Source organism: Rutilus rutilus (assembly GCF_951802725.1).
Source record: "Rutilus rutilus genome assembly, chromosome: 5".
NCBI classification, from domain to species: domain Eukaryota; kingdom Metazoa; phylum Chordata; class Actinopteri; order Cypriniformes; family Leuciscidae; genus Rutilus; species Rutilus rutilus.
The window spans coordinates 3,219,619-3,233,690 of NC_140213.1; the positions used below are offsets into that span (position 1 = coordinate 3,219,619).

At 38.8% G+C, this 14,072-nt stretch overlaps 1 protein-coding gene across 1 annotated transcript in view; it reads left to right on the forward strand.

Annotated features, from left to right (window-relative positions):
* Nucleotides 1-14,072, forward strand: part of LOC311290447 (latent-transforming growth factor beta-binding protein 4-like) — a 61,479-nt gene that overhangs the window by 23,944 nt on the left and 23,463 nt on the right. Inside the window, 13 exon segments of the mRNA XM_084408922.1 lie at nucleotides 736-858; nucleotides 3,433-3,597; nucleotides 4,917-5,354; nucleotides 5,436-5,540; nucleotides 9,786-9,914; nucleotides 10,761-10,886; nucleotides 11,031-11,150; nucleotides 11,938-12,057; nucleotides 12,364-12,483; nucleotides 12,566-12,685; nucleotides 12,767-12,886; nucleotides 12,982-13,101; nucleotides 13,938-14,057. Coding sequence (XP_084265048.1) covers nucleotides 736-858; nucleotides 3,433-3,597; nucleotides 4,917-5,354; nucleotides 5,436-5,540; nucleotides 9,786-9,914; nucleotides 10,761-10,886; nucleotides 11,031-11,150; nucleotides 11,938-12,057; nucleotides 12,364-12,483; nucleotides 12,566-12,685; nucleotides 12,767-12,886; nucleotides 12,982-13,101; nucleotides 13,938-14,057 — 1,926 coding nt within the window.

A 14,072-nucleotide genomic window follows, 5' to 3' on the forward strand; every position in this document is an offset into this window, starting at 1 on the left:
GTTATTCATATGCTATTTTAAGGGCGCATGCTTGGCCATATTTAATGTAGCGTGTGCACAACACCCATGCACTTTGCTTCTCTCATCTACACACAGACGCAGCAGTTTTCATTTTTAGAAAACCATACATTAAAAACGATGTATAAAAAGGAAAAATATTCCACACGAGGGAAATCATTGTTGTGTCCATGAAGATGGGGAAAAAATAGGCATAAATCTAGCTTACACATTTACCCAAATTTTTATACGCCTGTTTAACCGAAGCTAATTTGGGTGTGTTTCTCCATCCTCAATGTCACTTCTCTGTGTTTTACGGCCCTGACGAGAACGTCGGTCTCCTCGGCTGTGAACCGCTCCTGGCAAATCCGCCGTTATAATAGCAAACCGCCATGGAACAAGCGCTCCTGCTCTTAAAGGGAATGTGAGATGACACTCTGATTGGTTTATTTCACGTTACGCCCAAACCACACCTATGAGTAATGAAGCTACTTCAGACCAACACATTTTAGATTTGCGTCGGGCGCAAGAGTCATTTATCCCGAGATCTGCCCACAAAGTTACTTGGGCTTCCGCGCTTGATACTTGCGTTTCAGATCGTTAAAATAGGGCCCTTGAAGTAAACTACAAGTTCACATTCAGCACACTTCTTTTTCACAAGGGTATTGACACACACACACACACACACACACACCAACACATCAGGTTATGACAGTCATGTTTCCTCCTCTGGTGTAGATATTAACGAGTGTTTGCAGCCGGGTTTCTGTGAAAACGGGAACTGTGTAAACACCCGAGGGAGCTACAGTTGTGTCTGCAAAGAGGGCTACTTACTGGACGCCTCTCATGGGATCTGCATCTGTAAGTACGGGACTGTCGGACACGAGAGGAGGACAGCCATGCCACACACAGCTACAGCCCTCAGTCATACACAGGCCAATACTAACACATCATGAGTTTCAAATCCACACTACAAAGTGAATGCACATGAGTGAAGGCTTTGGCTGTGTGTGGCTGTGGTTCTGTCTATTCCAGCAGGAATACTTGGCACTGCTTGAGAGATGCCTGTCGGCTCCATGCATATGCATCCTTAAATCGAGGCCTATCCTGACTGATCGCTCCGTGTTTTCTGGTGTTTTCCCATCGACTGGGAGCTGCCTCTTTCTGCCTGAGTTTTTGCATCTGGGAAAATCTACGACTCTATTTTAATCAAGTTTTCTTCTTGTCTGAATCTTGTCAAGCCTTCTTGAGATTCTGAGCATGTTTGTCAGTCAGGTAAGTGTACCAATGCCTGCTGTGTACGTTATATGTACTACATTGTGCAGTGATTTGCTCAAGCTGATCTGTGTGTCATTTCCAGTGGCTCTGTGGCTGATTATTGTATGCCTGGCTCTACTTTAAACTTTGTTTGTGCTGCTGAACCAATCAAAGCGCCATAAGTGTAAAGAATGATGTCAATGTAGAATGAGTAGCAGAAATATTTATTTCCTTGGGGCTGTTGTGTTAAGCTATTTGCGTAAGTATGACGTCCATGACAAACGCAACCAACTTGAAGGAATTGTTCCCAAAAGAATCATTTACTCACATCATTCCAACCCCGTACGACCTTCCTTTCTTCCGTGGAACACAAAAGGAGATGTTTTGCAGAACGTCCGAGCTGCTCTTTTCCCATACAATGAAAGTACAGTGATTAACAGTTTTAAGTTGTGCGCTAAATTCTAAGCCATACAATAACTTTCTGTGATGAGCAGGCAAAAAAACATTTTACAATAAAAATGTTGGCATTGTTTTTTTTGGGGTTTTTTTTTTGGTTTAGAAGCAAGATTTCAGTGAATTATGTCTTGAATTCTAAAATGTTACTCACACTATATAACACTTGCATGACTGTTTCTTAAAGGATAACTGTCACCAAAATGCAACCTAGGGTCTTTTTGTTAATCTACCCGAGTCAAACTTTCATTTAAAAGCATAATTAGGATGGAAACGGCACTTTTAAGTTTGACCGTATTTTCGTTCTCGGTCAAATTGCCTTGTGAATGGGAGTGCTTGGGGTACGACTATGATAGCATCAAAAATCGCTATTTTTAAAACACTAAGAAGGCTCGACACAACATGAAACTGTGCTGGAAGTGTCACCAGGGGCTCTACACATGAACTCCAGCATTGAGAACAGTGTTTGTGTACACAGAGTTTACTAAAAAGAAAGGTTTTGAACAACTCACTGTAGCTGTGTGTCCGCCGGTATTTTGACAGTCAAAAATAGTCGACCTCCGAATGCAACGTAACAGGGAGGAGAGTAAAGATGGAAAGCTCCTAAAGCTTAGTTCCATATAAATTCACGGATAATTTGTTGTTTTGTCGTTAGTGAAAATCAAAATTGACATTGTATTTGAAAAAGGATGCTCATATAAGAAACAATACAAAAATTCTGAGTCAGTTCATTCGCATTCGGAGATCGACTGTTTTTGACTGTCAAAATGCCGGCGGACACAGCAACAGTGAGTTGTTCAAAATCTTTCTTTTTAGTAAACTCTGTGTACACAAACAATGTTCTCAAAGCTCGAGTTCATGTGTAGAGCCCCTGGTGACACTGAGAGCAAAGTTTCATGTTGTGTCGAGCCTTCGTAGTGTTTTAAAAATAGTGATTTTTGATGCTATCATAGTCGTGCCCCAAGCACTCCCATTCACAAGGCAATTTGACCGAAGATGAAAATACGGTCAAACTTAAAAGTGGCGTTTCCATTCTAATTATGCTTTTAAACAAAAGTTTGCCTCGGGTAGATTAACAAAAAGACCCTAGGTTGCATTTTGGCGACAGATACCCTCTAACACACTTAAGTACACTTTTAAAAAGTGCAGTTAGTAATAATGTCACATTAAAAGTTTTCATTTTAAGTGCTTTTTAAGGTGTAACAATAAAAATGCAGTAAAGTACACTTATTAAGTAATTATGAAGTCGCGTATAAAGATGTACTGAAGTTCAACTTAAGTGGGCCAAAAAAGCACTCTTAATTAATAATAATGCAAGAGAAACTAATAACTACTCTTTTTTTTAAATGTGCTCAAGTGAACTTCTTTTTCACTGGGGTATGGCTTCAGATGTACAGTGTGAGTCATATATAGACAGATTTGTTTTATATCTTTATGCTTTCATTGTATGGAAAAGAGCAGCGTGAACATTCCTCTTAACTCCTGCTTTTGTGCTCCACAGAGAAAAACAAAGTCATACAGGTTTGGAACGACATGAGGGTGAGTAATTAATGACAGAATGTTCATTGTTGGGCGAACTAACCCTTTAAAAGACCACTTCAAGAAGCATTTATGATTATAAATGAATGCATTAATATCTGCATGTACGATCTGTTGCATGTTTAGATTCCTATCCCTACCTGTGTCCCTACGTAATTATATTCTGCTCTGTTTTTCCCCTCATAGCGCAGAAGGTGATCTCGGAGGAGAAGGACCAGTGTTTCCGGATCCTGAACCAGGGCTCCTGTTCTCTTCCCATCCTGAGGAACATCACCAAACAGATCTGCTGCTGCAGTCGAGTGGGAAAGGCCTGGGGGAAGAAGTGTCAGTTATGCCCTTTCTTCGGCTCAGGTAAGAGACTTTTCAGGCATTCAAAGAATGCACTTGTCTTTTCAAACAACTACATTGGAATTAACATCTTTAATGCATAAGTTTGGGCAAATAGTAGGAAGAAGGATGGAGGGACAGCACTGAGAACATTATGTGTTAGTACAGAATATTGAAACAACATGATTTGGTTTTAACACGAAGAGTCCAAATGTTCCTCAAGGACCCCGTCCCACCCACACCACCAGCAATATTTCTTTGAAAATGACTGGAGGAATATCAAAGGAGATGAAATTTACTGTGTAATTTGTCTGTCTTCGTTTAAATACCACAAGTTGCGGTTCTAACGTTGTCCCGGTTGACCCTTCCTGTTGCTGGCTCGATGGAATGGATTAGTTCACTTCAGAATTTAAATTTCCTCATAATTTACTCACCCCCACGTCATCCAAGGTATTCATGTCTTTCTTTCTTCAGTCGAAAAGAAATGAAGGTTTTTTGATTTTGAGGAAAACATTCCAGGATTTTCCTCCATATGACGGATTTCAATGATTATCGACGGGTTGAAGGTCCAAATGTGAGTTTCAGTGCAGCTTCAAAGTGTCGACACGATCCCAGCCGAGGAATAAGAGTCTTATCTAGACAAACCATCACTCATTTTCTAACAAATAAAAATAAAAATGTATATACCTTTTAACCACAAATGCTCGTCTTGCACGTCCACGACTTCACGCATTACGTAATCATGTTGGAAAGGTCAGGCGTGACCTGACATGGGCAGTAAATGTAGAGTAGGGTGAAAAAATTCTCCTCCAACTTCAAAATCGTCCAACATCGGTGTTTTACCTTTTATTTATTTATTGTAAAGGGCGTTTGATTTAGTCTTTGCACGTTGGCTTTGTAAACACTCGGTACTTTGTACTTCCGCCTACGTCCCCTGTGACCTTTCAACGTGATTACGTAATGTGTGGCGCATCACAGCTAGTTCAAGATGAGCATTTGCGGTTTATTTTTATTTATTTTTTAATGGCCGCTGGTTTGTCTAGAAAAGACTCTTATTCCTCGGCTGGGATCGTGTCGAGACTTTGAAGCTCAACTGAAACTCACATTTGGACCTTCAACCCGTTAATAATCATTAAAGTCACTATATGGAGAAAAATCCTGGAATGTTTTCCTCAAAAACCTTCATTTCTTTTCGACTGAAGAAAGAAAGACATGAACATCTTGGATGACGTGGGGGAGAGTCAATTATCAGGAATTTTAATTCTGAAGTGAACTACTCCTTTAAGAAACTTTAACTGCATTAGACTTTTACAGGCTTTCAGCACGTAACCTTGTGTTCACAGCTGCCTTCAAAGAGATCTGTCCTGCTGGACCGGGTTACCATTATTCGGCTTCGGCAGTCAAGTTTAACCAAAGACTAGCCGAGGTGCTTGACACCGGCGGGCCGCCCTTGGTCTCTGAAAATGCTCGTACATCCACACAGGTCATAGTATCCCAACCTGAAATCTCCAGGACGCACTCAACAAGCTCACAGTCAACCAGAATCCAACAATCGACCAACACGCAAACCATCAGAGTCCAACAACCTTCCATCTCTCAGTCTACGAGACCACAGAAACCTAACGCTGGTCCACAGACCGGTTCGGTTATCACCATAACTCAACCGAATCCAAACCTGTCAACTGGTGGCGTCTCTCAAACCACAAACGCCAGACCTCAGCCTTCCAGTGTTCGTCCTGGGAACGCCGCCTCATACAACCAGCCGGCCAGAGTGAACACGTGTGAGTGACAGCGTTTCTCATAAAGTTATTTATTAACGCACAGTTGTGGAGGTGTGTTTAATTCAATCTAATTGTTTACAGCTGTTGTCCGTACGCAAACCAGCCGGCCCTCGGTTAACAGACAGCCAGTTTCTCCAGTTAGACCTCCTGTGCCGACTGCATCCCGGCCACTGCCGACTCGACAAGGTAAGCCATCGCTGAGGCTTCAGGAAGAGAAGTGCACTTCAGCATACTTTTATAAAAGAGCACTTAATACGGAAATAATATACTTTAGTGTAATGTTTTCAAACACTTAATTGCATGTTATTAAATGCAAATTGGGTAACACTTTATAATAACTGCACGCTATTAATCATTAGTTAAGCATTAGTAAACAGTTAATTCGTCATTTATAAAGCATTAATAGACATTAATAAGCAGTTTATAAATACAGTTATAAATGCTTTGTTCTTGATTTATAAGCATATCTATAATGTGTTTAATAATTGTATTTTCACACTTTATTAATGATCAATTTATCATTTCTAAATGAAGTATTGCGGATTTACAAACCGGTTATTTAGGAGTTGTCAGTGGTTCATAAGATCACTTAGAAAGTAGAAGTAAATTAAACTGTTTAAATACATATTATTATTTAGACATGTAGTAATAGTTACTTAGTGTGTTAAAAAATGCTTTATTAACATGTATTTCTACTGTAATTCATGGTTAATGCAGGTAGTTATAAAGCATTTAGTAGAGGTCAGTTCACTATTTTGTGAGCTCATCTAAAGTGAGGACTAGTTATGCCTTGTAAAGCATTTATAAAGGAGATTTAAAGACCATTAAATATGTGTATGTTCTGTATCACTGTGTGTGTGTGTTTCCTTTTTCTGTTTAGAAGATAACTGAGTCTTTAAATCTCCTTTATAAATGCTTTACAAGGCATAAATAGTCCTCACTTTAGATGAGCTCACAAAATAGTTAACTGACCACTACTAAATGCTTTATAACTACCTGCGTTTACTACATTTACTTACACTTTCTAAGTGATCTTATTAATCAATGACAACACCTAGTTTGTAAATAATGTAACTGGTTTGTAAATAATGCTATACTTCATTTAGAAATGATAAATTGATCATTAATAAAGTATGAAAATACAATTATTAAACACATTATAGATATGCTTATAAAGAATAAAGCATTTATAGCTGTATTTATAAACTGCTTATTAATGTCTATTAATGCTTTATAAATGATGAATTAACTGTTAAGTAATGCTTAACTTATGATTAATAGCATGCAGTTATTATAAAGTGTTACCGAAAATGGTATTAAATGCAATACATATATATTAAATGCAATTTTGACCCACTTAAATAGGACTTAAGTACATTTATTTATTTAAAGTGCCCCTATTATGGATTTTTGAAAATGACCTTTCATGTAGTGTGTAACATAGCTCTGAGTGAATGAAAACATACTGCAAAGTTTTAAATCTGAAAGTGCACTGTATATAAAGTTAATGTCTTTCAAATGTAAGAGTCGACTCTGAGTCAATGAAATGATTCGTTTTTCAAACGAGTCATGAGCCGTTTCGTTGTGACGTCAGATGAAACATTTAAAATGTAAAATGTACAAGTAAAATAATCGGTTTGTTGATGGACATGCACTTGTTAATGCTGATGGTGAGGAATTACAGTTGCAACATTTCATAATGTCCCTCAAACTGAGTAGTGTATCACTGAAACGTCCTGCTCGAGTCGTCCTTGTGATGGAGGTTCGGCTTGAATGATTAGTTCTTCCAGTGTTTCATCATTGGACTCGCGCTCGCATTGATATGGTAAAATCGACGTCATTGTTCATTTCTGTGTTTAGTTTACAGTGTAGGAAGCTTCAGGACAGCTGACGTTGTTATGGCAATGGGCGTTTTTGTTTTCGACACGCGCTGTATGCGGAAAGGAGGGATTTAGAGAGATTGATTCATCTGACGAGTCGTTTGAGAATCATTGAAAATGTGGTGTATGCAAATGTATTTTATGAGAAAAATTAAACTTTTTTTTTTTAATGCATGTAAACCTGCTGTAGGAGACTCCAAAACAACATTAGGAAACTTTAAAAATAGCATAATGGGGCACTTTAATTTCATAATTATGGTTAAAGTGTACTGCTGAATGTACTAACAAACTTTAAAGTCCCTCTGTGGTGAAAATCCAGCTTTTAATGTTGTTTATGTGTCTATGTGGTGTTTTTAATCTGCTTTAAGTCAAACCATGTGTACATTCATAAGTCAACACCATTGCTGAGTATTTTCTCTGTAAAACTGCAGTGATTCTTGTAGCCAATCAGATCAACGTGTGATCGTCAACGAGTGGATCTCTGAGCTGAGTGAGTGAGTGGAGGCGGGGCTCATTTGCATATTCATAGAACCACATATACTAAATGAGGAAAGGGTTTAAAGTTACATTCAAGCTATTCAAAGGCATAACGAAATTTATTTTCAAGGAAAAAAACGTTTAAATAAGTCATTTTGGTGATCAAAGATGAGTTTTACGGGATACGATTATTGACTACAGGGGGACTTTATATAAATGTGTAATTACACATTTCAAATGAAGAAGTTGCAATTTATTACATTAACTTTAAACGTAATATCTAATTACACATTACAGTTAAAATTATAATCCAGTATGCTTTAGTATGTTAGTCAACACAAAAGATTATTAAAACAATGATTTAAAAAGTATTTAGCAATTTTTTGACATTATTACAAGGTGCATTTCTTTAAAAAAATACTTAAGTGTATTAAATATCATCACTCTTTAAGTGCACTTAAGTGCCATTATTTATTTCATTAATCTATTATCTGCGGGTACAGTTTTTTTTTTATATATATATACTTTTGAAGTAAGTGCACATCCAATACAATTAAGCACACTTCTTAGGCTTAGGCTTGTGACTTGAAGGCCCTGTCCCATAAAGTGCTCTGGATGTGGCCTTTCATGAAGTCCATGTCCCAAAAGGAACCCTAATCCTTCACAAAACCTCCTCTGAGTCCACACTTTCTTGGAGCTTTGACTGTCGGGTAGAGTCTGCAGCGGAGCTCGATTCATTGTGGACTCGGCAAAAGTGTGCATATCGCCCGCGGACATCCTTCTGAAACATAAAATGACAAATGGGACGGACACCCTACAGTCTTGTGGACTTAACAGGTGCGCACAGGACCACAAGTGCACATGATGCTATTTGAGACAAGGCCCATGAGACTTTTGGACGTCCCAGTTGGCATTTTATGATTCAGAAGTGTACTCACGAGTTCCTCCTTGTAGTGCTCTATGACCTAACAGTAAGTGAAGGCTGAGAGCGGGATTTGGGACAGGTACTATTGCATATGTTGTTTGTACAGCTGTTAAAACTGTTAAAGTTAAAAGGTAATGGTCTGTTTATGTCCTCAACTACATGAATTTTTGGGCACTGCTGTTCTTAATCTGTTCTTTTTTGTAAAGCCACTAATATAGCTGTTGGGTGTTGGTTTTTCCCAGAAGTGCACAGAAAAAAATTCATTGGCCTGCTCATATAAATGACCGACATCTTTGATTTCCAGAGTTGAAGTGACGCCAAATTCATCTCAACCTTGAAAAATGCAGAGCTGAATTCCGCACTGTAATTTTCTCATAATTTGCATCCAGTTTGATTGTTCGATGAAGTTGGTTTGGAGAGGAATGAATAAATGTCCATCAAGTTATGAACACGGCATACCTCTGAGACTGACTTGGGCTAATCTGGGGTTGTTTCCCGAACAACGCCGTAACTCGCTGCTTCACTACCGTAGTGCGATGCATCCATGAAGAAATCAACAAGCTAGTCACGACTGTTTCCCGAAACCGTGTCGCAAAGTTGTCGTTCAACCACGTTGGTTTATGACGTCACGAACTTAGTGAAGTAATAATTTCTTTTAATGATTCGTTTTAGATCGATTTAATGCTAGACTTTTCGCTATAAATTACAGCCATGTCATCTGAGGACTATTTCTCATTTCTCTCAGTTATTTTGCTTTATTTCCAGATTCACTCATAGGCTCATTCTTACGCTCTAGAGCTCGTTCACACACGCGCACTCTTCAGAAACGACACTTTAAATCTCTTGACAAACTAAATGACATTTGTATGTTTTCTAAATAAAAGATACAGATTGTACTGAATGTCAGTTTGCTTATTTGGCTCAAGATAAGGATTTATTGAGTCCACATGTCATGAAAACAAAACTCTGCTTCTAACCACAGGCCGAGATCTGTCGCTCCAAACACACAACTTTGCAATGCTGTTTGTGAATGTTCATTAGAACGATGGTTTCGGGAAACACAGACATGTTGAACTGCTGATAAATACGCACCCCTGATTAGATGACCACAAACTGACCTGATATTGAATCAGTGTGTGTTTCCCCCAGATGCCCGAGTGTGTGAATCGCGACCTCAGGTGTGCGGGTCGGGACGCTGTATTGACCTGCCAGGCGGCAGACACACGTGTGTGTGTAACACTGGATATATACTCAATCCTCAGCAAGGCCACTGCCAAGGTATGGACCTGGGAGTTAATGCATGACTAAGGAATAAGAAATAAGCAACACTTACACTCTAAAGAAGATAAATATGTTCGATATGTACCTTCTAAAATGGGTTTTAAATCACATTGAGATTAAATGTTCCTTCCACTGCCATTATTTTAGATAATTTTCAATGACTCACAAATATTTGGCATTATAGAAGGATTCCTCTTTTTCTCATTGGTGTCTTCCAAGGCTTTTAAAGGTAAAAGGTCATAATGACATTGCCTAGAGGCCAGCCAGCTCATATATTTGTCATCTCTGTCTCCATCTGCACATGCTTTAACTGTGTGAATTTCTGTGTGCATGTGCATTACATTATTGTAACACACTGAAAGCCTCTTACAATTAAGGAAAAGCATGAGTAATGTATCATACAGGAGCCAGCAATATTAGCAGTACCGTAATAACCAAGCGATGATCAAAGCATCTCATCTCACTCACTCACTCACTCACTCACTCTCTCTCTCTCTCTCATCTCTCTCTCTCTCTCTCTCTCTCTCTCATCTCTCTCTCTCTCTCTCTCTCTCATCTCTCTCTCATCTCTCTCTCTCTCTCTCTCTCTCTCATCTCTCTCTCTCTCTCTCTCATCTCTCTCTCTCTCTCTCTCATCTCTCTCTCATCTCTCTCTCTCTCTCTCTCATCTCTCTCTCTCTCTCTCTCTCATCTCTCTCTCTCTCTCTCTCTCTCATCTCTCTCTCTCTCTCATCTCTCCTCATCTCTCTCTCATCTCTCTCTCTCATCTCTCTCTCTCTCTCTCTCTCTCTCTCTCATCTCTCTCTCTCATCTCTCTCTCTCTCTCTCTCTCTCTCTCTCCAGACAGAAACGAGTGTCTGTTGACGCCCAGGCCGTGCTCTGTGGGACAGTGTGAGAATACGGCGGGCAGCTTCCGTTGTGTTTGTCCATCGGGATACCAGACCAACTCCCAGCAGACCATGTGTGTCGGTTAGAGACGTTTCATTCTTTCGGCTGACCAAGTCCTCTATCTTTAATTTACCGTTCATGTCAATGGTGCTTTATAGAATGTTTTTAGAATGTTGTGCATATAATAGTTTATGAGATCAGTTAAATCATTGATGGATTCCACAGATTTTGATGAGTGCCGTCAGGTTCCCAATCCCTGTATTAACGGCCGCTGTGAAAACACACTGGGCAGCTTCAGGTGTGTGTGCAGAGCTGGATACAAGCTTCAGGAGAACAGCTGCATAGGTAAGTCAAATCATTTTACCCATAATGGGGTTCTCAAACCTTTTGGGGGGCCGGAGAACACATAATTATAACAGTGATTAAGCATTACTTGCTACAGTTTGTACAGTTTGTAATTTATCAATGGTTTATTAAAAGGACCATATGAAATCCATCTTATTTTTTCCCACCCCCCCAATTTAATGGTTGAATTAAATTTGAATAATCATGAATCATGTCTAATCAATTGAATTAAAAAAACTTCAACTACATTGTTTAAATGTTTGCAATAACAGGGCCCTATGAAATGTTGATTTTTTTTAAATGTTTTAATACAAATTTATTGTCAAAAAATGTGGTAATGAAATGTAATCAAAATAAAATGTCAAGGTTTCTCTGTGCTGCACAACAGAACAATTTTGTGACTATTTCTTAAATAAATTAGTTTTATTAATTTGTATTAATATTACTATGCTACTGTACAAGAGTAATATTTTTCTGTTATAATTTCTTCAAGTTAAACCAAACTTTTATTTTGATGCATTGTCGTGAAGAGTTTCTGTGTGCATTTTTGATATGGCGATAGTTTTCTCAAATTAAATGCTGTTGAAGTTACTTTTAGAGCACCACGAGCATCTCGCGTGTTTGAGTGTGTGTGTGTGTGTGTGTGTGTGTAGTAGACAAAAGTACTCATCCTGGTGTATACAGGATAGGGATATTAAAATGTATTGCATAATAGGAATGAGTCATATGTTTTCTGTCTCCAAAAAAGAACTCAAATATACTTGATGTGATGTTTTATTATCCTCAGACATAGATGAGTGTGTTGACCCGCTCCGGTGTTTGGGTCAGGAGTGTGTGAACTCTCAGGGCTCATATAGGTGTGTTTCCTGTAAGCCTGGCTTTGATCTGCTCAATGGACAATGCTCAGGTAACACACGACACAGAAATATCACTATGTATTATTCCTTTTGCAGACTAATCTTGTGTCATCTTGTAAAAAATAAGCTAACTTTAGCATACATTTACATTAAGTACTTATTATGGAAATAATTGTCTGGGTTGTGTTTAGTTTGTTCATGCGTTTAGGTTTCTTGTACTCCTTTCAGTGTAGCGCTCTCCTTATTATCATTAGTTAATGATGATGTTCACCTGTTCCTTGTTTAGTTCCCTTGTTAAACCTGTGTTTATATGCTCCCCGTTCTGTTCAGTTCTCGTAATTCTTTCTTTTATTCAGATATTGATGAATGTCGCCGGACCCCGTCCCCATGTCCCGACGGCCGCTGTGAAAACACACCGGGCAGCTACAGATGCGCGTGTCGACACGGATACAGATTGCAGGCCAACACCTGTGTGGGTAAGAAAATGCTTTTAAGTTTAAATAATATACATTTATATTATTGTGTTCATGTGTGCATGGATTGATGTGCACGTTACAGATGTGAATGAGTGTGAGGACCCATTGCAGTGTCCTGGACAGGAGTGTGTGAACTCTCAGGGATCATATAGGTGTGTGTCGTGCAGACCTGGATTTAGCTTTAAAAATGGAGCATGCTCAGGTAACGACTCGTTTCAACCTGCAAGTCATAACGTGTGAAATATGTACAGACCCTGAAAGTGGGATGCTGTTATCTGTCCAGATATCGACGAATGCCGTCAGACGCATTCTCCTTGCTCGAACGGAGTGTGTGAAAACACACTTGGCAGCTTCAGGTGTGTGTGCAGAACTGGCTTCAGACTGCAGGGCGGCACCTGCACAGGTATGATTCTTCATACAAAACCAATCATGAAAAACTGGGTTTGAAATAAATCCTGTAAGTCATATGTGTGTGTGTGTGTGTGCATGTGGACACAGATGTGAATGAGTGTGAAGATCCATTCCAGTGTCCTGGACAGGAGTGTGTGAACTCTCAGGGATCGTATTGGTGTGTTTCCTGCAGGCCCGGATTTAGTCTTAAAAATGGATCATGCTCAGGTAACGACCACGAATGGACCGTTATATAATTGTATAATTGCATTATAATTGTAACCTAACAATACTTAGGTTCAACTTGAAAAAAAATACTGTTGCAAGTAGCTATCACATTTTAAAATTTTGCGTTAGAATAACTTTCCTGGATTTAACTTGAGATAACTCAAATATTTAAGGTTTCACCTAATACAACTTAAAATTGTAATGCAGCGCAACCACTTACTTTTTAAAGTTACTTTTACAGTGCAATTAGTTTTTCTCAAATTAAATTTATGGTTTGGTTCAAACTTCAAACCTTTAATTTTAATCAAAAATATTATTTTCCCAAAGACAAAAACATTAACACAAAGTAAAAAGATCGGTCACACATTAGTTTAGGGTCCAATTCTCACTATTAAAGATTTCGCCTGGTTATTAATAGTTAGTAAGGTAGTTTAGGTATGGGGGTAGGATTAAGGATGTAGAATGTGGTCATGCAGAATAAGGCATTAATATGTGCTTTATAAGTACTAATAAACAGCCAAGATCCTTGTAATATGCATGATAATAAGCAACTAGTTGATAGTGAGAATTGGACCCTAAACTAAAGTGTTACCAAAAGATTTGTATAAAGACCAGCATACTTAAAATGTTACTTAATGTAGGTCAATAATTGTCAGGTTTATATTCTGTTCTATATACTCTTATTTTAACATTCTGCCTTGTTTCCGTTCGTTCCTGTTTCCCCGCTCTGTTTAGTTTCTCCTGTCAAGTTTAGTGTCCTTTGTTCCAGCTCTGAGTTTCCAGCAGAGAAAGCATTAAGCTCACTGTATAATGACCAAGTTGTTTATTTGTGCCAGATATCGACGAGTGCCGCCAGACTCCTGAGCTGTGTGTTAACGGCCGCTGTGAGAACAACATGGGAAGTTACAGCTGTTTGTGTCGGCCTGGATTCAGACTGGAGGGAAACATCTGCAAAGGTTTGAGCTTCATGA